At 34.5% G+C, this 26,479-nt stretch overlaps 1 protein-coding gene across 6 annotated transcripts in view; it reads left to right on the top strand.

The window, feature by feature from the left end:
• SLC38A9 (solute carrier family 38 member 9) overlaps positions 1 to 19,611 on the top strand; it is an 82,019-nt gene extending 62,408 nt beyond the window's left edge. For 3 of the 6 annotated variants that reach the window (XM_064480684.1, XM_064480670.1, XM_064480677.1), the window contains 5 exons: positions 2,131 to 2,237; positions 9,948 to 10,061; positions 11,609 to 11,757; positions 15,444 to 15,542; positions 16,838 to 19,611. In XM_064480684.1, the coding sequence (XP_064336754.1) occupies positions 2,131 to 2,237; positions 9,948 to 10,061; positions 11,609 to 11,757; positions 15,444 to 15,542; positions 16,838 to 17,003 (635 nt within the window). In that variant the 3' untranslated portion in view covers positions 17,004 to 19,611. Of the gene's footprint in view, positions 1 to 2,130; positions 2,238 to 9,947; positions 10,062 to 11,608; positions 11,817 to 15,443; positions 15,543 to 16,837 lie in introns of all 6 variants that reach the window. The other 3 variants (XM_010977761.3, XM_031445250.2, XR_004134447.2) reach the window with 2 other exon arrangements.
• The last annotated feature ends 6,868 nt before the right edge of the window (positions 19,612 to 26,479 follow it).

The following is a 26,479-nucleotide window of genomic DNA, read 5'->3' as shown; positions in this document are numbered from 1 at the left end:
CAGAAAAAGGGAGAATTTTCCTAAGAAAAATACACTTGAATTGCTTCCACAGGTAAAAACTCAGATGAAAGCTAATAGACAATAAACTTGATAGAAAACAAAAGTATATAATTTTTTTACTATCTTACTTCTTGATTGATTTCTTCTAGAGCTAATGCTTGATTCTTAATCTTTCTCACTTCCTTCCCTAAACTATTATAGCAAAAAGTCGATGGACTTTCTTTTCTCATTTCTACTTTTTACACTAAGGAATCCCTTGAGATGGGTTGTTCTCCACTTTGCCACCTATGTTGCCTAGATCCATCACTGTTTTGAGTAAATCATGGTCTTATTCTGCATAAAAGCAATTTTTTCATTTTTATATTAGCAGACCTCAAAAACAGAAATTGGCAGTGCTTTTTAAATGTTATTTTTTAATTCTTATTTCAAAGTAATTTTGTGTTATTGTAGAAAATTTAGAGAATATAGGTAAGTCGACTGTTAGTTTAAAATAAGTCCCATTAGCCAGAGATAACCACTGTTTACACTTTGCGGCTATCTCTACAGTCTTTTTTTTTTTTTTTATGCACACACACACACTTCTTAAAATAAAAGTAAAATCATACTATACATGCTATTGGAATCATGAACATTTGCCATAGCATAAAGTATTTCTCTAGTACATAATTCTTACATACTGTATACCACTGAGCAACTGTATCATAGTTTAACCATTCCCCTCTATGTAGACAGTTATTTCCAATATTTTTAAGTGGTGCTTTTTAGATTAGCCACTGAAGAATGTTAAATGACCAATTCTCCCTTCCCTGATTACTTTTCTAAAGGTATTTTTGTGGCAAATTCAGGCAATAGAAGAAGAACTTTATTGAGTCAGACAGACCCTAATTTTTTAAAATGAAGTATAGTTGATTTATAGTGTTAATTTCAGGTGTACAATGTAGTGCTTCAATATTTTTACAGATTGTACTCCATTTAAAGTTACTACAAAATAACAGCTATATTTCCCTGTGCTGTATAATATATCCTCAGTGCTTATCTATTTTATACATAGTAGTTTGTATCTCTTAATCCCATACTCCTATCTTGCTCCTCCCTCTTTCCCACTTCCACTGGTAACTACTGGTTTATTCTTTGTGTCTGTGAGTCAGTTTCTGTTTTGTTGTTTTCATTTGTTATCTTTAAGATTCTACATATAAGGGATAACATACACTATTTGTCTTTCTGTTTGACTTATTTCACTAAGCATAGTACTCTCTAGGTCCATCCACATTACTGCAAATGACAGAATTTCATTATTTTCAATGACCAAGTAATATTCCATTATATATATATGTGTGTGTGTGTGTGTGTGTGTGTGTGTATGTCTCTGTGTGTGTGTCTGTGTATATATACCACAACGTCTTTATCCATTCATCTAGTTGATGGACACTTAGGTTGCTTCATATCTTGGCTATTATAAGTAATGCTGCTGTGAACATTGGGATGCATTACTTTTTTTGACTTAATGTTTTCATTTTCTTCAGATACATGCCCAGCAGTAGAATCATATGGTAATTCTATTTTTAGTCTCCCATAATGGCTGCACCAATTTACATCCTCCCCAACAGTGTACTCTGGTTCCCTTTTCTCAACATTCTCACCAACATTAGTTATTTGTTTATTTTTAATGGTAGCTATTTTGTGTGAGATGTGAGGTGGTATCTCACTGTGGTTTTGATTTGCATTTCTCTGATGATTAGTGATGTGGATCATTTTTTCATGTGCCTCTTGGCCATCTGTATATCTAATTTGGAAAAAATGTATATTCAGGTCTGCCCATTTCTTAATCATATGGACCATGAATTTTTATCTTGCTCTGCAACATACTAGTTGTATGACCTCAAACAGGAATAACTGATATAAAGTACTCTTGCAGAGTAGTCATTTCTTGATTCCTTTTCTTTCCCTTTTCAAGTATTTACTCAAGTATAGTGCTAGCCTTGAGGAACTTTGTGAAGACATTTTAATATTCTTATTCCCTAGACAAAACAGAGACAACTGATTTTAGTAAACAACTTTTGACTACTAATATTCATTTTCTAGTTGTCACTTTTAATGTGTTTCTTTCTTCCCCCTCTCTTTTTCTCCTAGAGATAAGATTTCAGTTTCCACAGCTGACTGGAGTGCTTACCCTTGCTTTCTTTATTCATAATTGCATTATCACACTCTTAAAGAACAACAAGAACCAAGAAAACAATGTGAGTAATTACCTGAAGAATAGACTTTTGTTACTAGATCTTAATATTTAAATTTAAACCATTAAAACAGTGATCAGCAAACTTATTCTGTAAAGGTTTAGGTGGTAAATATTGTAGACCTTGCAGGCCATGCAGTTACAACCACCCAGCTCTCCTGTTGTGTACATAAAAGTGACCACAGACAGTATGTAAACAAGTGGATGATGGCTATTTTACAGGAATACCTTATTTACAAAAACAGACAGTGAGCCAGATTTCACCCATGGGCCAGAGTTTGCCAACCCCTGCTGTAGAGCAATTACAAAAGAAAAAAAAAGACGTATAGCTAATAGCCAATAGTGATAATAAAATCTTTAAAAATACCAAAGTGATCTAAAAGAAGACAGGAAAAAGGAAAGAAAGAATAGATGGGACAAACAGAGAATAAATAGGAAGATAATAGATTTAAACCCAATCATATTGATAATTACATTATAAATGGTCTAAGTACTACAATTAAAAGATAGGGATTGTCAGGGAGAGGGTATAGCTCAGTGGTAGAGCATGTGCTTTGCACACGTGAGGTCCTAGTTTCAATCCCTAGAACCGCCATTAAAAAATAAATAAGTAAACCTAATTACCAACCTCCCCCCAAAAAAAACAAAAAATAAAATAGTTGCTTAAATAAAACTATAAATGTTTTTAAATAGGAGAAAAAGAGAAAAGAAAAAAAAGAGTAACCATGGCGGGGGGAGGGGGGTGGGAAATGGGGATTGTCAGTCTGATTAAAAAACAAAACCTAACTATATGCTATCTGGAAGAAACTTACAAATATAAGGATATACCATGCAGACACTAAACGTAAGAAAGGTAGAGTGTTTATTTTAATATCAGACAAAGTAGACTTCAGAACAAGGAGTATAGCCATAGATAAAGAGGGATGTTATATGATGATCTTTAGGGATCAATTCATCAAGAAGACATAATAATCTTAAAAACGTGTGCACCCAATGACAGAGTTTCCAAGAAAATGAAACAGCAGCTGTCAAAACTGCAAGAAGTAGACAAATCTATGATTATAATTAGAGATTTCATCACCCCTCCCTTAACAACTGATAGAAGAAATAGAAAATAAGGATATAGAAGACGTGAAAAACACTGTCAATCTACTTGCTCTAATTGGCAGTTATAAAAGTCTTCTCTCAAACAGCAGAATGCACATTCTTTTCAAATGCACAAGAAGCATTTAGCAAGATAGATCATATTCTGATTCATTAAACAAATCACAATAAATTTAAAAGGTCTAAAATCATACCAAGTATGTTTTTTGACCACAGTGAAGTTAGAAATCAATAACAGAAAGAAATTTGGGAAATTGACAAATATGTGGAAAGTAAACAAAATACTTCTAAATAATGAGTCAAGGAAGAAATCACAAGAAAAATTGGAAATCACTTTGAGATTACTGAAAGAAGATGCAACATGCTAAAATATATGGGGTGTAGCTAAAACAGTGCTTAAAGGGAAATTTATAGCTGTAAGCACCTACATTAAAAAAGAAGAAACCTCAAATCAGTAATCTAACCTTCTAACTTAAGATACTGGAAAAAGAAGAGCAATTTATAGTCAATTTCTGATGTACAGCACAATACTTCAGTCACACATGAACATACATATATTTGTTTTCATATTTTTCACCATATGTTACTATAGATATTGAATATAGTTCCCTGTGCTATGCAGTATGAACTTGTTGTTTATCTATTTTATATATGTTTGTATCTGCAAATCTCAAACTCCCAACTTATTCCTTCCCATCCCCTTCCCACCCCATTTTCATCTTTATTGTTATCTGGTAACACACACCTGGCATATTACCTGTGAATGGTGTTGCAATTGAGTAAACCTGGATTTTCCAAACTTCCTAACTTGGTAACCTTCTAATTTAATTCTCTTCATGTGTAAAAATAGTATTATTTGGTACCTTCCTTTCAAGGTTTTAATCCTAATTAAATATTATAAAACAGGAGAAGTGTTTAACCTGCTGTGATGTATAGTAGGGGCTAGAAATTTTTAGCTCTTCTACCTCTCTTACCCTTGCTTTCCTGACATTTACAGACTGTGGATCTTTATGTTAACAGGAGAAGATATCCTCCCCTTCAGATTCTTTCTAGTGCCTTTAAACTTGTTTTGAAATGAAACATATTAACTCTTCTCCAAAATTTCTTCCCTTGATAGTAATAAATTAGATTCCCAGAAATACACATAACTGAATCACATCAATTCTTTCTTTCATTCTCTCATCACTACACTGGATTTTAATGTTAAAAGTGGCTTTTTACCAAGGGTTCATGGTAGTACAAGAAAGCCATGTACAGTGTTGCTTCATTGTTTTGTAAGAACTGTAATTGGGATATTCTTTGTTAGATTGTTCAACATCCTTTATATAAAGATTGTGAGACAATTTTCTGTGTTCAAGTCTAAGAAAATTTCTCTTAATGAACTCATTATTTGGCAATAAGGATCATACAACTATTCTTGTTTCTGTTTTTGCCATAACTTTTGGAAAACTTAGATTGGGTTTTCTTATTTTCTGTGACTTTTCTTAGGCAAAATGTATTTTCATAGTTTTTTTCTTTCTCTGTATCCCTCACACTTTAGATTTGATTTTTATCCTGGAAATCTTTAGTCTTATTGTGCTTATACTTTTGTCATAAACAGATTTAAGTCTTTTGAAGGAATAGAAAGAAAAATCTTACTTATCCTAAATAAACATTTGGAACTTTACTATGTAGAGGGAAAATTGAAGATATACTTTATGGCCTTTATTTTTAAATCCCTTTCTCTTCACAAATTTCCTGACTCATTGCCACTTGAACTAAGCTGCCTACCACAAGTTTTAGGAAGTTTAAAGATATGTGGAAGGAGGAAGCACTGTTTAAACTACTCTTCATAAATTTTTACAAAGAAATAAAACACTTTAATTCTCAATGTTTCTGATGTTTTAAATTAGTATACTAAATTAATATTAGTTTTACTATTTTTTTCATTGCCTTATACATTTGTAACTGACAGTGAGAGGGTTTTTAATGTTTTGACAAAAATTGTCAAACATCATGGAACAATCTTAACTTTTCCCATCGATTATTATGATTGCACTGCACGGTCACTTTTTTTTTTTAACAACTGATAATCAATTTATTAAAGCATCTGCAGTGGTGACTGCAGCTGCTCAATACTGATGGAAGTAATGCTGCTTAACAGCATCTGAAGGACTGTGCAAGTCAATGAATCGCTTATGGACCCTCAATCCAGAACCAACTTGGAAAATCTTAGAGTCTTAGAAAACCATCACCTCAAGGAGTTTTTCTTGTAGTGACTCTCAGAGTCTTGGTTGGCATCTGAACTGGTCCTTTCACTTTTAGATTCTTTTCCTGTGTGCCCTTCTCCAGGGATTTTATGTTGTGGCTGGTTAGTAATTCTCATTCAGTGAGGTTTCACAGGTGTCTTCCCAGTACCTGCAAGCTTTGGCTGCAGTGCAGCTTCCTGACTGACTTATTACTGAGATAGCAAACAGTGGTGCGGCAGGAGCAGGAACAAGTCATCCCCAGCTGTGCTGTACCTGTAAAGGCATTTTCCTCTAAAAGGTGTCCAGGCACTTTCACAGTCTCATACTTCATGAAAAGAGAGGGCTGTCTATTCTTAACTTTGCTTCTGAAAATTCTTAAGTAGAATTGCTTTTCTGGAAATTCACATCAGTTTATCTGGAGGTGTGCATTCCTCATTGTGAGAAGCTCAGGACTGGATAGAGAGCTGAGAATTTCATGGTCCCCCAAGGACGTAGGAAGAGTCCTGCCTTTCTTCCTAGAACATTCAGTGGGCCTTGAAATCTGTATTTCATATGTAAATACCATAAAATGTGTTCTCATTTCTACTCAGTTTTAGGACTAGCACTTTGTAGAATTAGTATGTGAGATTCAGCTAATAAAATTTGACTCAGCTTTTGTCACTTGCGGAAAATATTTTTTAAGAAGACTTAAAAGTTTAAATGGATGATGTTTTCTTACTGTCTTAATTGAAACTAGTATATGAAGTGTAGCCCAGCTTTCAGAAACTCAGTTATACTTCATGTTAATTGCTTAAAATATTAATAATTAACGATAAGCTAACATTTATGATGCGCCATGTGTCATCAAAATTCTAAACACTTTAAATACTTGTAAATATTTACAGTTTCCTTTTGATTATACTGAATTGGCTTATATATTTGCATAAACTAAGCTAAATAGGTACTATATTCTGAGAAAAACGTTGTCATTTGATTAGTTTAATGATTATACTTTCAAGCAGGTTTCAGTAACTAATTTGACTCATAAGGTTCTTGTTAATATTGTGATACAATTTTTTTTGATGTTTAAGTCAGAAAATGTAAAGATTGTCTGGAACTCTTGATTCTTAATGTTGATATTGTGTTAGTCATTCAGAGATCAGTTTTTAAAAAGTTTGAAAATAGAAAAGAAGATGAAAGAATAGAAAGGACTTCATTCTCTTTTATAAAAAGTGTAATTGGATCTAAAGATGTTTGTGAAGGACAGGGAGGCTCCTATCCTAAACAGATATGGTAATCAAATTTTCCAGGTTTTCCAATTTTCACTTAATTTCGTGGATTTTTTTCCCACTAAACATAATTTTTATATGTATAACTAAATGAGATATAATTTCTATTTTTCAGTAAGGCATATCTTCACCAAAAAAAAAAAAAAAGTAGAGTTGAAGATCATCCAACTCATTCCTTATCATCAGAATATATAGTCTTATAACCACCCTGGATATGTGGACTAACCTCCTGGTGTTTCCTTGTCATGTTTGAATCAGAACCTATACAGTGTTTTTTGTTTGTTTGTTTTGATTTGCCTATCTTTATTTAGTTTTATACCCTGCTTAGTTCTTTAAAAATGATTTGAGATGCCTTATATATTAATTTATTTACTTTTTGCTTCTTATGAATCTGTGTAGTTTGTTTAACTATACATCAGCAGAAGTTTTTATGTAAATGTTTGGGGTAGGTCTGTCATCTTTTTCGTAAATGCACCACTGGATGGTATTTTCACTATCAGCAGTCTGTGGAACAGAGTAGAAATCATATTTGAGAAGCAGAAGGTGCTCCACATCACCTTGTGCCCCACTGTAAACCCAGTCCTCATTGTGAGTTGCCATTCTTCCTGTCATTAGTTCTCTACTGCCAGCCCTGCCAGCCATTGCTCGTCCGTGAGGCAGAGTAAGTTACCTCGTTAGTGTACAGGGTACTTGGCACATTACTAGCTCATATGGTCACTTGTGTCCATTTTTAAACATTTTTTACTTTGAGCTTCGTTTTCTAAAAGAGTTTTTTTCCACCCGTTTCCATTAAATAGGCTTTTAAGTGGCTATATCTCTAGGCTTAGAATAGTGGTGGCTTTTATTCAAGCCAGAGAATAGCAAAACCCACATGTGTGCATGCTATTCATAGGTGGCATGTTTCCCAGGACCATACTAAACCTCAGCTGCTTTTATATTAAAATACCATTTCTGTTCATTATTTTCTGATGAAAACAGATATGCAACTCTTGACCTAGTTCTTTTGAATGTACATTTGGGCTACTATGAAACAGAATTTTTCTGATTATAGTATTTCTCTAGTATTTTTCTTGCATCTATATGTATGCTTTATTGTATCCTCTGTTACTCACAACTTGTAACCTCTCTTTCATTTTCTTTGCTATTGTTTATTAACTATGACACATATATATTAGAAACTGGTTAGATCTCCATTGCAGTATCTAGGGGCATACAATTTGGAGCCAGAAAGTCTTTGGTTTGAATATTAACTTCCCCAACTATTCACTTTGTAACCATGAGCAAGTCTTGTAACCTTGCTATACTAACATATATAAAATGAAGAAAATTATTGTACTTACATTAAATGAGATAATATATGTAATGTGCTTTGCACAGAGCCTAGTACCTAGAAGCACTTAATATTTGTAGACAACATGGTTATTTTTATCTACATTTACTAAGTTCCTGCTATGTGGCAGATATTGTCCTGGGTATGAAGGATTTAAAGATGGAGAAGACACAGTCTTTGTCCTCAGGGATCTCATAATCTAGTAGTATGGACCAAATTAGATATAGAAAAATTAAAATATCAACATGATAGGAGGACTACTACCTTTGGCTACGTTTTGGGTGTTGAGGGACATTTTCTCTCCAGTTGAGATCCTCATACCATGAATATAGATTCTTCTATAATAAAAATTAATGACAATTACAATATAGGGTAACAGATGCTATATTTCAGATATGTATACAGTGCTATAAGAACAGGGAAGCAAGAGGGGAAAACTCTCTTATAGGGAAGGCCCTGCATCTTAGCCTTTTTGTCTTCATTAGATTTTCCCCAGAGTTTGCTGAGGTACACATCTTTGCAGGAAGCCTAACCAAAATAATGTGCAATCTCCATAATCCAGGTTCCTGTAGTTTCATAGGCATATCCACTGTCTAATTTAGGGATGGAAATCCCTGGTTTGTTTTCAAGCTGATTGTCAACTTAGACCTGACCTTTGAATTTCTCATAGTTTGTTACTTGCTTTTTAAGTCAATTTATCAACACTAAAGTTTATAACTCTCTACTATTGCTTTAGCCTGTTTAAGAAGAAGTGTTTTCCCCAAAATCAGAAATGTTCCCTAATATCAAATGTCTGTTGTTTGTGTGTGTGTGTGTGTGTGTGGTATCAAACTAAAGCAAAATGTGTATAATTTTTTTCTTGTCTGTTTTCTTAGCTTTCAAAGTAATTTGTGTTTAAAATGAAAAATGAATAGGGTTATTCCCATAATTTAGTTGTGCTGAATTGTTTGGCCATAACTTTAGTGGTGATGGAGACCAGATTTATGAGTTGCGGGATCTGTTCTGTTTGGATCTGACAGCTGGCTGCATTAAATATCTTGGAGCTTTTTCCTTTGCATGGGGATGGGAGGATGGGAGGTTGGGAGGATGGGAACAGCAGTGAAGAAAGCAGTCCACTTTATTTAATGTTCTGCATTTGTTTACTGGTTCCAGTCATAACATTGTGCAGCTGTTTGAACAGCTGCCTTTTGATTTCCTTTTGTTTACTATTTAGGTTTATTAAGCTTGTCTTTAATACCTGCTTACTGTCTGGTCTTTAACTAACTTTCCCTCTTAATTAAATATATTTTAATGTATACCAGTCTCTTTTGGTCTAGGCATGCTTTGATGATTTAACAAGTTAATTTACTAAAAGAAAATTTTTAATTCTGTAGGTCATACAGAAATTGGCTTATTCTTGCTTTCTTGTTGTCCCTTAGCTTTATTATTTTAGTATTTAGTATTTGTTTATTTTTTTACTGTCCTGGAGTACATAGACTAAGCTACCTGTTGGTAGACTTAGGAAGTTAACATAAACGGTGATTTAACATGATTGAAATTCTGACTTAATTTCAAAAGGTGTTAAAAAAAAAATGGTCAGACTAGTTGTAAAGTATGTGAATTTTGTTTTAACTGCTTTCCCTGAACAGACTGGATACCTCAGAGGTATTACACAGGCACATACACACATAAAGGTCAAAAAGATATATCTTCTATTTTTTTGGTCAGTCTTACTAGTTAGCCTATTCAGGCATACTTACTAAAAATTTCTTCAACATTGTGGGAATTTTATTATCTTTTTGCAGGTGAGGGACTTGTCCATTGCTTATATGCTGGTGACATTAACTTATCTCTATATTGGAATCTTGGTTTTTGCTTCATTTCCTTCGCCACCATTATCCAAAGATTGTATAGAGCAGGTAAGGCACTGAGTACCCTCTCTTTGTGATTGTTTATACTTTCATATCTGCAGAGCAAGCAAATACGATACAGTAGCAAAATATAATACCAGACCGGCCTGGATTTGAATACCATCCCTACTGTTTACTGTACATGTGAGAATTTAGGTACCTTCCTTCTCCCCTCTGCACTTCAGTTTCCTCTTCCATTAAATAGTATAATACATACTCCATAGATGTTTAGATGGACTTCCTGAGAAAACCTACTGCATTCTGGCACCTTGAGGTACTCAAATAAATGATTCCTATTATATGCATAGTATTTTTGTATGTGTGGAGAACTTTCATTAGTTGTAGTCTTGAATTTATAAACCCTCCACAGAGAATATAGTCAATTCTCTTATTTGGATCTGGAAGTGTCCTGAATAAACTGGTGTCTTAGTTCATCAGTCCCTAATAATAAGTCTGACACTCATTTTGGTACAGTGTGGCAGGCAGCAAAACAAAGAAAGACTATTTGTTTAAAAGACAGAGGGAGAGACAGGAAGAATAAAAGAAACATTCTTTTACTAAAAGATTGCCATAAATAACATTTTGTTTGATTTGCCCTGTCATAAACTTAGGAATAGTGTAGTCTCTAGTTTAATGTAACTGAAGAATTTCTTCCCAAAACATAACATTCACAGGTGACTTTCTTTCTAGTCAGAAGAAATTTCTCTAATAAAGTGTAGTAGAGTCTATAATGTGATTTATTACAGATGAGTTATAAAGACTATTTCAGCGTAATAGCATTAATAACATTCTCATCTTTAGAAGAGAAATAGGTTTGAGTTACTGCTATTATGATAGCTTGAAATGTTCTCTTGATTTCCTTGGTTCCAGAAGTTCTTTGGCAGCTAAATGTTTGCTGAAAATTCCCCTGATGTGAACAATCTCATAGAAAGCCCACTCCCTTGGGAATAAGAATATCTGTGGTATTTGTATTTGAAAGGAAAAAAATCTGAGTTGAATAGTTGTTTTTTTTTTTAGATGCCAAATGAAAATGGAAAAAAGAGTCATGAAAGGAAATAGAAATAAATCATTTTCTATTTATTAATAGGCTGTACATAATAATGATACTAGGTGATAAGATATAATCTCACCTTGTTCTGTAATCTTTTCTTTGAAAGTGCTGCAGTTCTTAAGAGGAGGAAAAGCAAGAGAACTATTGAAGATGAAATAGCATTGAATTAGCTATTTAAATATATTAAAACAAATTTATTCTTGAACCTTATAGAGCAGGTGGTGAAGGACAAGTTTCTCTTTATTGTCATTTCAGTGTCAAATCAATTGCAGACTGATACTTTTGTAAAATAGAATAAAAATACAGCAATGTCAGATTTCTGTAAGTTTCCAAACACGTTCAATTTCTGTACTTATTGAAGAGTAATACTTAACAGTTTGTGGACAGTCCACAGACCACAATTTGCGTGGCACCTGTGTTCAAAATAAGCAAAAAAATCCATTTTATAAATTTGTAGATACTGAATTTGATTTGTAACATCACTTTATTGTCTTTCTTGGATTAGAACTTTTTAGACAACTTCCCTAGCAGTGACATCCTGTCCTTCATTGCAAGGATATTCCTGCTGTTCCAGATGATGACTGTATACCCACTCCTAGGCTACTTGGCTCGTGTTCAGCTATTGGGCCATATCTTCGGTGACGTTTATCCTAGGTAAGGGCTCTTCTCTTGACCAGCAAGATGTGCCAAGCAACAAATGACTGGGCAAACAGGTCAGTTTAAAATGTGACTGATCCTTTTGCTATAAAAATTTGCCTAATGAAAATGGTTACTAAGGATAGATTGCTGGTGCTCTTTTCTCAGAAGAGCTTTAAAAATAGAAGCCACTCCCTGTCCAGAATGATTTAAAGTTAATTCCTTCCTGTGTAGTTATGTTGGCTCTGATACCAGTTATATTTATCTTATGATTTAGTTGCTATTAATCTTCTCTTTACCAAGAAGTTAATACTATATATAGTACCTGTGCTGGCTAATAAGAAGCAGCTCTTCTATTTTAATTATTGGTTATTAATATTTATTTGTATATTAACATTCATACAGTTTTACATAAAAGATAATTGTTTAGGATTGAAGGTGAGATACATAACAAGTTTAAAATTCTTATTTTCTTCTATACCTATTGCTGTAATTTTTGAACTCTGGTTGGTGATGGAGGAGTTGTGAGTCTTTTTGAAAATCTATTCAAAGCTAGCCACCTTCATCCAAGAGAAGTTTCCATATATGGCTTCAGGGTTTCCCTGAAACTTCCTTGTGGACACCTGGTTAACTCCTACTCTTACACTGAATTTATTATAGATTCATTCTAGTTAAAAGTACCTAGTCCTTGTCACTTATTTTATTAGGAATAAATGATTTTAAGTAAATAAAACTTTTGGATAAAATCTGAAAAAAATTACATTTACAGTAACCAGCTAAACAAGTGGTCTTAACCAGTTTGTTTGAAGTGAACTTAGAATCTTTCCCCTTATTAAATAAATGGTTGTAAATATGTAGGTTTAAAAACAAAAACTTTTAAAAGCAAAAATCAGGAGTTACCAGGTCCCTAGCATTGACAACAGCAGCAGCTACAATTCTCACATTGGATTTCAGTAAAAATAAGATTCTTGTGTTTATACCCCATGCTGTATTTACATTCACCAAAATAAAGTATATACAGTGAAGGCAGAGATGTAAAAAATTCTAGGTAAATGCATTATTCCTGTTTTCTGCCACTTTTTTGCATAGTGTTGGCTATTCGAATGCTTTTTCTTCTTATAAAATGTCTGGAATTTCTCTTTGTGTTCACATTACGTTTCTTACCCTACTACCAAGAACATTATCATTTATCCTACAGTTACAAGTACTATACAGACTGCATACTTTGGAGCATACTTTTTGGTTTCAGGACCCCTTTATACTTTTAAAGTTTATTGAGGACCCCCAGGAACTTTAGTTCATGTGGGTTATATCCATCAATATTTAACATATGAAGAATGAATACTGAGAATTCTAGAAATATTTATTAATTTCTTTAAAAAGCAGTAAAACCATTACTTGTTAACATAAATAACACATTTATGAAAAATAACTGTTTCCAAAAAACTTTTTTACATTTACATTTCAAAACTCTTCAATGTCTAATTTACTAGTAGATAATTGGATTCCGCTGTCTTCTGCATTCATTCTGTTGTAATATGTTGTTTTCATTTAAATATATGAAAAAAATCTACCCTTCAATAGACACATAGTTGGAACAAGAAGGAGTACTATTAATAGCCTTTTCAGATAATTGTGGATATTCTTCTTTGATATTATGCCAAACCTTGACAAGTGACAGTTTGTTCAAAGTTAGTTGAATCCAAAACTAAGTTACATTAAAACCCACCGGCCTGCCTTACACTTTGGCTCTTTTACCTCTGCATGATTTTGTAACATCAGGTTTAGTCATTTGGAAAATACTGGTTCACTGAGTTCTATATATCTTCCAATGTTCACACACTTCATTATATAAAGTCAAACCCACATTCATTAATATCACAACCAATTTCAATATAAAAGTCATTAAATATTAGAAAACTGTCCAGCTCTCATGGTAGGAAATACAAGCTCTCCAAAATTCTAATTTTACTTGAAAGCTCAAATTTTATCATTGGCAACACATACTACCAGTTGTTTTCCTTGAAGTGATAAGATCATATCATTCATTTGCAAGGAAATGTCTGTCAAATACCCAAGTCTGAAGAACCATAGTTTGTTTGCCTTTCAAGTAAAAATAGTCTTTGGAAACAACAGCCCAGCTGCACCCCAGCTCAGTTGCACAAGTACTTTTCCTCCAGACAACCACTGTACTTCAGTATGCAGCATATATACTTCACTGTGTACTTCCTGTTTGATCATACAGAATATTAAAAAGATGCATATTCAAAGTATGAGATTTACTCCTTAATCAAGGACAATTTTTAATAAAACTCTTTTTTTATTTTTCTAAGAGTGTTTGACAGTAAAGAATACAGTAGAGAATGCAGATAGGTGCACCTGCCCCTATCCATGCCAAGAGGCAGCGGTTTACCCACCATTGCTTTTGCAAAGCAAGTAATGTTTTGTCTGACTAGAAAATAATTCTTACCTCAGGGCTTCCTGAAAGGGTGTTGGGAACTTCCCCAGGTTTTGTGGTTATACTTTGAGAACCACTGCTTTGGAAAATGCACAAAGTTGTTTCCTTTTACAATACAGAAATAACAAAGGCCCAGCCAATGTCTGAGAGCTCTGAAGCAATTTTAAGGTTGGAGTTTCTGGATAAATAGTAAGATCTGGAAGCCTGAATATCTTTGTAATTCATCGAGATATATTACTAACCACTTATTTGTGTAAAGAATTTTCCTTATTTTTAATTCTTCCTGTAATCTTTATCTGGGATTAATTAACTTCTGATAACTTGGGCTCAAAAGGTTGCTTTGATGTAAAGATTTGGCTTTTAAGAATCATTTTTTGGGAAATGGAATTATTTCTTGAGCATCACATTCCATCTCCATTAAGTTTATTTGTGTCCAAAATTGATTCCCAAACTTTGAATTGTTAACATCTAGTTCAAGTATTTAGTAGATAGTCTATTCATGGTAAACACCAAATAGCTTTAAATAATTGAATTGGAAAAATAAAAACCTGCCCATTTTACCTTTTCTTTAACATAATTTATTATTCTAATTGTAAAAGTAAAACAAACACTTCACAAAGAAATATTGTAAAACATATAAAATTTGTTAAATATAGAAAAGAAGAAAAATTACTCCAAATCCCAAACTGTAACACAATCACTGCCTTCTCAGTATATTTCCTTTTGATATTTTTTCAAATGTTTTCAGATTTCCTTATGTAGTAAAAAATCTGGCTTGCTTTTCCCCAAGTTGCCTAGATGGATTTTACCATCCAGGTAACAGTGATTATTTATTTTTAATAATTTTTTCATATATTCCATTAAGTAAATTATTACCCTGCTGTATATAGGATGCTTCTGTCTTTTCACAAGTATCTGTTCATAACTTTTTCTTCTAATTATTTTCTTAAGATAGTCCATCCAAAAAGAATTATGGATCAAAGAATGTGAACCCTGATACACACTACCAGTTTGCTCTTACAAAACTTAACCTATTTATATAATTGCACAAAAGGGCCAGTATCACTGTCCCATCACCAGTGTTGAGTACTATCGTTGCTTTCTATTTATGCTGTAATTTTATTGTCAAGTTTAAGACATTCTTATTTTAAAGATGATAATAATGAATTTTATTCTCATATTAATTGTTATAATCTGCCTGTTTTTACACTTTTTCTTTCCTCCAAACTCTCTTCTCAACTTTTAGCATTTTCCACGTGCTGATTCTTAATCTAGTTATTGTGGGGGCTGGAGTGATCATGTCCTGTTTCTACCCAAACATAGGAGGAATCATAAGGTACTGCCTGTAAGAGAACTTTGCCGCTTCATGTATTGTTCTTGATTTTTATGCTTTTCCTGTTGTTGTTGTTGTTGTTGTTGTTGTTGTTGTTGTTGTTGTTGTTGTTTTGATTTAATTATATGAAATTCCTGTATTTAAAACAGCTAACACTCAAATATAGTTCCCTGGTATCACTTAAGATGTTTATTATCTTCCATTTCTGCTTATTCCTGACTCCAGAAGCCCTGTTAACCCTTAGCCTTAGGCACCTTTCCCTTTCTCTTATTCTTTTTCTCATAATTTTGTACTGTATTCCTGTTTATCCAAAATAAAGTTGTTTGGTTTTTTTTTCTTTTTTTTTTAGTGGAGGTCCTAGGGATTGAACCCAGGACCTTGTCCATGCTAAGCATGCACTCTATCACTGAACTATACCTGCCCCAGAAATAAAGTTATTTTTAATATATAACTTCTTGGGGTACCTGGGAGTTCTCTTATATGTCAAGACTACATCCTAACTTTTTTAATCCATTTCTACTCAAGAACATATTTCAGTGTCAATTGTAGTGAGAAAGTAAGAGTTTAGATCCCAGATGGCTCTTTCCTTAATATCCTTTCTCTAAATACACTGTGATAGGTTGAGAAGATTGAGGATAAAATTGTGACCTCAGATTCTCATGGAAGACTGAGATTTAGAATGATCTGCTTTCTCTTCCTTAACCTGTAGAAAGCAGGGCTGAGTTACTTTCCTGAAGACCCTTACCTAAGAAAGGAGCAAGAAATAAAAGGGGAGACTCTCAGCCTGATGCTTATTGAATATAGTGGATTTACAAGTTCCTATTAAGCTGTTTGTGCAGGTTCCTCAGTCAGTTATGTGTTTAGGTATTTTTATTATCCTTGATAATTATGCTGAATGCCAAGGAGGCACTCATCTGTTCTCAGTCTTAAGCAGATGTTAGCAGTCCTTCAGAAACTCAAGATGTATAATTAAGTTTATAAAAGATCAAAGGTAGGAAGCCTGTCTCCAGATGTTTCTGAGGAAGTAGCCATGATCACTGAGATACAGAGAACTATGGAGATTTGAGAGATGAATAAAAACTCTTTGTCAAGCAGATGCTATAAAGATGAACAGGAAATAATATTTCATATTAACTTAGCAAGTAAAATAAGTTTTAAATTCAAATGCTTTATGTCAACAACAACTGAATCAAAAATAATTGTGTTGCAATATCAGACTGAGAAAGGTTTAAATTGTACTGTATTTACCACAATTGTAAATCAGAAGAATGAAAGATGAATATTAACTCAAAACTTTTATTTTGCAGATATTCAGGAGCAGCTTGTGGCCTGGCCTTTGTATTTATATATCCATCTCTCATCTATATAATTTCCCTCTACCAAGAAGAGCGTCTAACATGGCCTAAATTAATCTTTCACGTTTTTATCATCATTTTAGGCCTGGCTAACCTGATTATTCAGTTTTTTATGTGAAATACTCAACTGTCGTCTCAAGAGCTTTCATGGTATTTTGAACTTTGACAACAGTTCCACATAAATTCACTTGTAAATGCTGTTGTTGCTGTAATTCTAAATGTTTCCTAAGGTAGTTTAAAAACAAGGGAAATAGTGGCCCATTAATAGGTAATTATTATTAGAGTGGGGAAAGGGTAGGAAGAGTGATCTTAATCTCTTTACTTTTCTCATATTCACTGATCTCTTCATTTTACTGTCTTTTCTGAGTAGAAATACGTGCCCCTAGGGAAAAATCATGCTGGGTTTTGCTTTTAGAGATGTGAGGTAGGTGGGTCTATTTTGGCTACAATAAGGATTCTCAGGGTGTCACAGCAACTGTATTGCCAGATCCCATTTGTGTTCTATGTTTCAATGATTCACTTTCATTTTATTACTTATTAGAGCATTTCTGCTGCTTGCCCAAACCTTTACTGTTTGGAACAGTAAACCAAATACCTCATTTTAAAACAGAAGTATCCATGACATCAGTGTTAGTGAAGTGAATTCTTACGTGAGTCCTTAATCTCTATTTTTAAAAGAGAGAAGAAAAAGCAATGTCAGTATAGGCCCCATGGTCATGAAATTTATACAAAATAAAGGAACTAGGAGAGTCTGTTGCTATCTGGCTCCTCTTTTGTTTCTAATCCAGTACCAGTTCCCCCAGCCAGATTTTGCATAGGAACAATTATGATTGTCCCCCTAGACCCACGGGGCTCTTTTGCTTCTTGGATCCCTGAGGATTGCATAGGATATGATAACAGGCCAATGGAGAAGAGTGTAGGAAGCATGGCAGAGAGGGATGTTTGAGGCCCTACAGGTAATGGAGAGGGGCCAGAAAGAGTGAAGCCTCCTTTACAGTGTCTTCTTTGGGGGGTGACAGTGATTTCTTTAACACAAGAAAGGATTAACTCTGTCTGAAGTATGATGTCCAGAAGGACACCCCTCTTAGCTTACTGCTATAACTGGCAGGGTAGAGGATTAAATCTCCATTAAAAAAACTACTTGAGTCTGAGAAGAGGATTAGGGAATCAGAATTTTTGGAATTAAGACTCTCCTCTTTTTCTTTCAAACCAAAAGCCACACCAAAATCCAAATCCATGTCTTCCATGTAATACAGCTTCCATGCTCAGCTGGAAAAGTTAGATTTCTCTAATTTTCTGCTAATGTTAAACAGTGTCTTGTGTTAATACACATCCCAAGATAGTGTGTATATTTGCGTTATTTCCTTCCTTTGAGAAAGATAGGTGAAATGGTTTTCAAACCTAGTAAAGTGCCCCAGATTCAGGACCAGCAGATATTTCTTTTAGCAGAGCTTTCTGTCTAGTCCATAAACCCATACCTATTTTTGATGAACTCTATTACCTAAAGCTCTTTTTTTTTAAATCTCACTAGGAAGATTCTCAAGCGTACACAAAAATAGAGAAAATAATATAATAAACCCCCCATATTCATCCCCTAGATTTAGTAATTATGAGACTTTGCCACATTGCTCACCTATCCCCCTTTTTTTCTTTTCCACTGAAATATTTTGAAGTCAGTCTTGGACATTATGTCATTTCATCTGTACAAATCTTAATATGTACTAATAGCCTCTTGAACTTAGTTATGTTTATTGAGAGAGACAGTCTTGGAAGTTCTTTGTTGTTGTTAGCAGAAGTGGCTGGTTAATTATAAAATTCTGCATTTGGTGTCCAGATTCCTGGGTTAACCTCTCAGAACAGGAGTATAAGCATGGAGAAGGTGTGTCTCTGTGCTTGGGGGCCTCTGAATCTTTATGACTTGAGAGTTTTGTTCAGTTAGAGATACAGGAATCGAAAGCTAGACCTTGAGAGATGGTCTAGGCTTAATCCCTGTTTATCCCTAGTTGCCTCCCGTGTCTTTAAAAGCTTCAGAGACAGAATTTTCATTGCCTTTTTTCAATGATATACTTGAATATTTTAACACATGGAAAAATGATTTCATATATTTTTGCCCGTTTAATGATCAAAGTGAGTATGACAATGAATGTATTATTTATTAAACTAAAAAGCAACATGGATAATTGCTTTTTGTTTTCTTTAAAAGACTTGATAATTCAGAACTTCTAGAATCCTCTGTTAGACTTATGATGACTTTGCCTTCTTAGGTTTCTTCTCACAGAACTGACTCCTTTGGCCTGTTATTTAGCTTGGTTGGAAAACTCTGAATGTGTGTTTCCTGGCTCACACGTTAGAATGATGAGATAAGAATTCATTCCGATCACATTACAGTTAACTTTATACTTTCTCTACTGTCATCTCTTTGAATTTTCTAATTAAATTTCTTTTACTTTTTGCTCTGACATGGTTAATCTTAGTTTCTTTGAATTTAGTTTATTTAATGCACAACTGAGGATGTGACAAAATTTAAAATGGTTTGTTTAAAGAGCTCTTCCTTGGAAAGGCTCTGGATGAATATGTGGTATGATAACACTAAGCCAGAAAGGCAAAGAAATATGCTTTGACATTCAACACCTGTGAATGATCATCCAAAATCAGTTTCATCATCACACCCAGAAAATGTATTTGAGTAAACAATAAATTTATCCACAAAAAGGGACTGTATTAAAGGGAAATTTTCACTTTATTTACATTGAATATATTTTGCAAATACAATACAGCTACTAAATGGAGAGGTCGAAGAGTTTTTGTTTCTACTTGGAGTTCATTAGGATAATTTTTTATCTGTATTTTGACTTTTTCATTTCCATAAATAGTTGAATAAACTACTGTTAGGGAGGAGGAAGTTTCCTCCCAATCCCTCTTGAGTTCTTTTGGCTGGTCTAATAATTAAATTGACCCAAGACAGATTAACAGGAGGAAAAACAAATTTCATTCACACACATGGAATTCTCATAGAAATGAGACCCCCGAAGTGGCCAAAGCAGGCTGTTTATATATCACTTTTAGACAAAGAAACATTTGTGAAGATTTAACTTGTGCTTGGGTAGCAAACTAATGAAGAAGTTAAAAAGTTTGTTTATATGGCTTTTTAAGCCTTGGATTCTCTAACTCTGGTGATAAGGATGCTTTCTATCTTCCTGGTATTGGGAGGATACCTTCACCTGGGAGATATATTTCTTGCTTTTAGGGGAAAGAGGGGAATCAGGGTGTTTTTTATACAGTTTTTTCCCACCAGCTATTTCTCCAGTAACTTTAATTCAGAATAATCAATATGCCACTATGGCATATCTTGGGGTAGCCTGCCCTGAGCCCCAACGCTGCAATGTTCAGTGCTTTGGAGGAGGCAAATATATATAAGATAACATTCATATCCTAAAGAAATTTTTAGTCTGGTAAAGGAACTATGCCTGTAGTTACTATAATCCAGGAGCCTACTAGACAAGGAGAAACAGATCCCTGCCAGTTGGGATCCTCAGGGAAGGCAGGGGAAGGAAGCTGAGTGGTAAAAATGCAAGGATTCTTTTTCAGTCTTCTAATAACTGTCCAAAATTTTAGATATTTGATACATTCATCATCAAGTGGGATCTGGTAAAGTGTAACTGCTTTTATTTTGGCAAATTGCCCTCTATGTTAAGTTTTATGAGACATACTTAACTGCTTCTGTGTACTGTTTATTCTCTTTGCATTTTTAACATTGCATTGTTCACTTCTGTGACTCTTGAACAATAAAGTACAATTGACCAAGAGGGGAAATAATGAGAAGCACGTTGGGCAGTACGAACAGGAAGGTTCTGTAACATTTTCTCTCCAAAACCTTGACTCATTTAAATGCCAGTATTCAAAATGTCAAATGTTTGAGCTCATTGATCAGAGTCAGAAGATACTGATGCTGCTTGTCTTCTCTACAAAGCACTGACCTATTGCTTTTTAGAATCGGTGGTGGTGGTGGTTTGTTTTCTCATCCCAGTTTGAAGGTCCAAAACAAAATCCAAATCCAGCTGACACCTAAACAATAGAATTCTACATGAGCTTGTTGTCCAAAACGAAATGCGCACAAGACGGCCTGGCTGGCCCCAGTTTCACAGTCGACTGCCGGCTTCGCTTCAGATTATGTAAACACGTATTGCAAAACAGCCCTGATGGGAACCTCATAACCTAAACAGTATTCTCTGAAATGTAATTTGTTGACTTTTTATATAGAAGAAGAAATTAAATCAAAATTATTTTTAGGGAAAACAACTCTGGGATTTTGTTTAATTGAATTCTGCCAGGAAGTGCTGTTGCCTAGTAGCACTGACCCCGCAGCAGAAAGAAGCTGGAGTCTGTCTTTTACAGGGTCAGACTGCTCAAGGGACTTCGCCTGTATCACATCAAGTCACTCAAGTGACGGATGCATGTCTCAGGGCAAGCCACAAGGAGTCCTCCCTCGTGTTCTGATCCTGGAAAAGCTATATGCTACTTTGTGTTTACCGAAACCTAAAATGATTGTCCCCTTTTGGACAATAAACTGTTGTGACTTCTACTCCTACAAGCATTTAGGAATGAATGTGGCACTTCAGAAAAGTGTAGCCCAGTTTCTGGCAAAGAGCTTAGTATCATAATCTTCCAGAGCCATTAAGGCAATACAGAGCTCTAATTTTCTGCCTTAAGTAAATTTCCTTTTTTTTCCCAATGTCATTTTTCTGTATTTTTCAACTCTTCTGCAAAGATAAAATAAGGCTGTGTCTTTTTAAAAGATTAAAATTTTCTCCATTCTCCTTACTCATCTTGGGCCATAAAGTACAGGACTGGAATGGGGATTAGAAAGAGCACACACTATAGATTTTTCCTCCTTTGGCTCTCTCTTAACCCCAAGTAATCCAGTTGTGTTTGGCCATAACAGGCACTTAATATACACTTGTTTAATCAATCAGTTAATTAATGGGGCAGGAGTCCCCTTTAATGGAAAACAATAATTGCTATTTAATTGCTATTTTTTAAGAGTTTTTTGTTTCTACTTGGAGTCCCATACCAAAAAAAAAAAAAAATCAAAATTGGGTTAGTCAAGTTCAGAACTAGTCCCTCAGTCAATATTTAAGTACTAGCTAGATGCTGGACCCTGTGCTAAGCACAGAGCACCCAGTGGGGAACAAGCTGGATGTGGCCCTGACAGTGTCCTTTGCCCACCTTCCTGAGCTCTGGGAGCTGGTCGTTTTCTCCCTTTCCTGCTGCCCTGTCTCCTGTGAATGCTCTGATGTAGCCAAATCATGCACGTGTTTTGAAGAGATGAATATAGAATAGTGGTGCAATAAATGAAACTTTGTAAAGTGAAGCATGTTTTTCAAGATAAAACTTTAATTATAATCACATGAAGTTGTGTAGACATGTGGACAAAAACTGGAAGGCATCACCGAAGAATGAACGTGGGTGACCTGTTGAAGTGATGAGATTCTAGGTGAGTCATATATGTTATTAAATTTATTACTTACATGACAAACTTTCTAAAAGAATATCTGTTATAAATCGTGAAAAAGAAGGCGTGTAGAAATATATCTACACTCAACCCATGAAGTAAAGGACCAACTTACAAAGAACCTATGGAATGGGGGAGAGAGATCATTGGTTACATGGGCAGATCCAGGTTTTGTGGGGCCTAAAGCGTATATGATTTGGAGTTCCCTCCTGAGGAAAAACCTACAGAATTAGGAAGGAGCCCATATAAATGAGGAGCCCTTGCTTTAGCTTTTTTTAGCTTTAAGGTAAATCATCCACAAACCACAATGGAGACAGTATATAAAAGACTGAAGGAGATATGAAAAAAGTTTCAGCACTCTGATATGTCCGGCTTTGAATGCGTCTGCTACCAGATTTGAGCTCTTCTAGAAGAGTCTAATTGTATTTAGCAAAAAATAGCATGAGTTTGTATTCAGTAATGGTTAATTTGGAACCACAGTAGGACATTTTTCTTTTTTAGACTAGAGAGTTTTTATTTGGGAAGGCGTTTTGCAAGGTGGTTTTTTGGGGATTTTTTTTAACTTCACAGAAATAATAAAAGAAGTCGAAGATACTGTTTAATTGTCAAATAGCTATTTGATGTATATTATTAGGAACATTTAAAGAGCTGTTGATGCAGACAACAAGCTACCAAGTGCAACATTAGAGTAAGGCAACACTTAATTATTTAGACTTCACCTTGTTCCAGAAAGGACCTATTTCTACTACAATAAAGTAAAATCAGCTTTGAAGGATTAATTTGAAGATCTTTCAGAGAGTAAATTAGAAATTTGCGACACTTCTTAAGGAGAGGAAACTAAAATTGACTCAAATAATTACTCCTTGGTAATATATATATATATATTTTGTAGTTCATATTATAGTTCTTTATTGTAGGTGGATAAAGCCTAATTCAATGCAGTAAACGTACTGATTGTCCTAGATGTGGAAATGCAAGTGTAGAGTCATCCACAGTGCTACCAGAATTGTCTTTATGTAATATGACACTGATTATGTCCCTCTGTTAAATCCTTCAATGCCCCAGTAGAAAAATGGGCAAGGGACTTTGTAACAGTCAGCTCTCAGAGAAACAACTGCAAATAAACATGAAGAGAAAAAAAGTTCAAGGTCAAAATACTGATTTGTGTTAATTGATAAACCTCAAAAACATTATGAAAGTGAAAGAAGCTAAAATGCAAAAGGCAACATATTGTATGGTTCCATTTATATGAAATATCTAGAAAAGGCAAATTTATAGGAGTAGAAAGCAAAATAGTAGTTGCCTAAGACTGGAGGAGGGAGCAAGGGTTAGCTGTAAATGGATATGGGGGAAGATTTTCTAGGGTGATATAGAAGTGTTCTATAAGTGAACTATGTATGGTAACAGTTGCACAACTATATAATTACTAAAATCACTGAATTGTACACTTACATTGATTGAATTACATGATGTGTAAATTATCCCTTGAAGCAGTTACAGGGGAAAAAAAAGTTCAACCTCAGTAGTAGAAAAGTAATTTAAAATGCTTTCTACTTGTCAGATACTAAAATAATAATAATTATTATTATACCCTGACAAAGGTGTGGGAATGAACACTCAAATGCACAAGTGGTAGGTGTAAAAGTGGGTGCAGACTTTCTGAAGGTAATTTGGAATATGCATCAGAGCCTCAAAATGCTTGCATACTTTGACTCCCTTCCAGAGGTAGATCCTAATGAAATAATTGGACAAGTGTGGATATGTATACACATAGAGAGATATTCATCTCTTTACTATTTGTAATGGAAAAATTAGAAACAACCTAAATATCCAACAGTAGGAGATAAGTTAGGGAATATCTATCTAATTGAATACTATGTGGCTATTTAAAATGATGATGCAGATGCATATATGTAATAAATGTCAAAAAGATGTTTGTAAGTGAAAAGAGATTATAATTAAATATGAATAGAATCTAAAACATTTGTGTATATGTATATTATACACATATATAGCTGGAAGTTTATATAACAAATAATGAACATTAGGTATTTCTGGATACTAGGACTATTGAGTGTTTTTTATTTTGTTTATCTATTTTCTGAAGTTTTAAAGTGTATCATGTTTTATGAAAAAAAAGCATTGAAAGTTTTTTTTCTTAAACAAATATCTTTCACTGACTTCTCATGACTAACTCTAAGGACCCCTTTTGATATTAGTAAAATCTTCTGGACCCTCATATAATAGCAATTATATATTTAGTGTTTATTGATTGATAAAAATAATGATGAAAAGCTACTGTTAACTCTATACCACTTATACATAGCTTTGAATATATAATTAAAGTGTCTACAAACATTTACACACACACACACACACACACACACACACACACACACACACACACACACACACACACACACACACACACACACACACACACACACACACACACACACACACACACACACACACACACACACACACACACACACACACACACACACACACACACACACACACACACACACACACACACACACACACCCCTTCCAGGTGTATTCAGTCTACATTACAAACACTGAAACAGCTCTGTGGTCTGGAGGTTGGGAAGGACCAACCTAAAGCATAAAGTAGAAACGCTTTCCCTTGGTGTCCAAGGCCCTTTTTATTATGATCTTAATACATTTCCAACTTCACTCCAGCTCATACAAAACTACTAATTCTCTCACTGGCCATGCTGTTATTCCATCTACCTTTGTACATGCTATGTCCTGGGACTGGGATGTCCTTTTTCTTTTGTACACTTGACAAATTTTTATCTTTCAGGACAGTACCTGGAAATCACCTTTCTTAATTGCTTCCCAGGTAGTTTAGGTACCCCTTTTTCTGTGCTCTCCACTTCATACATGCTTTTATTGTAGCATTTGTCATGTTGTAATTACTGAGTGTGTATATTTCACCGGCCAGATGAGGAAGCTCACCTCTATACCCACTGGATTTTAGCATTGTCTAATAGAGCAGGTGCTTGCAATCTCAGTTAAATGAGTGCACAGAGAACGCTCAGTCACCCTTAGGGCAATCATAGTTAGGGAGACATGCATGTCTAACATGTGGTTCTTTAATAGGAGATGTGAATGAGCACACAGAGGGGATAATAAATTCTGACTGGGTGATTAAGAATTTCTTCCCAGAGTAGGGCCCATTTGAATCAGACTGACTTTGAGAAGTTGAGAAGAAAGGAGGAATAAAAAGCCTTGAGTCCCTTGTTAAACTTTAGAAATTCATTCTGTATAAAAATGGAAATGATTCACCAGTTGCTCCTTGAACCTCCAGCTCTCCAGCTATCCTACACCCTAGCTGGGCCTAGTTCCTACTGCCTCAACTTCCCTTTTCTCTCATCCTATTGTCAGAAATCACTGAAAATAAATTTCCCTTTTAGGATGCTGAGTTGGCACTCTAATCTGGCAAAGAGTTTGGTTACCTGGTTAGATACCTGTTGGGGTGGTAAGAAAAAGTGCTCGATGGGGCATGGAAGAACTGGTTTCTAATCCTGGCTTTGCCAGAGATTTACTGAATAGACTAGCTTTATGACACATTCATACTTAACTTCTGGTCCTGAGTTTCTTCTTTGGCAAAATAGAGATGGTTATAACAATTATACCTCTCTTACCTAACTCATATAGTTATTTAGAAGAATATATAACACTGTATGTAAAAGTACCTTATTGAACTGATAGACTGTACAAAAGCTCAGTTTGGGGATTATATCATTACATTCCTGAAAACAGAATTGGCCAGACCCCTTCTACTGTGGGACTCTACTGCTTAAGAAGAGAAGCATGGAAGTGGGTTAGGAAAAGAAATCTTCTCTGACTTGTGCAATGAGATCAGTGGTTTTCAAGTGAAAGTGGGTGATAAAACATCTGGAAATCATAGAAACAAAATATTGTTGTGTTTAATTACATCATACAAATCAGGACTATTTAGTCCTAGCTGGCTCTGATTTTGTATTTTTTGGTGAAACCATGATTATGTTACGTGTATGCAAATAAAGTTAAAGGAGATATCCTACCCACCTC

Source organism: Camelus dromedarius, chromosome 3 (assembly GCF_036321535.1).
Source record: "Camelus dromedarius isolate mCamDro1 chromosome 3, mCamDro1.pat, whole genome shotgun sequence".
Classification (NCBI taxonomy): domain Eukaryota; kingdom Metazoa; phylum Chordata; class Mammalia; order Artiodactyla; family Camelidae; genus Camelus; species Camelus dromedarius.
Note: the sequence above shows the minus strand (reverse complement) of the source record. Positions and strands in the feature narration are given on the sequence as shown.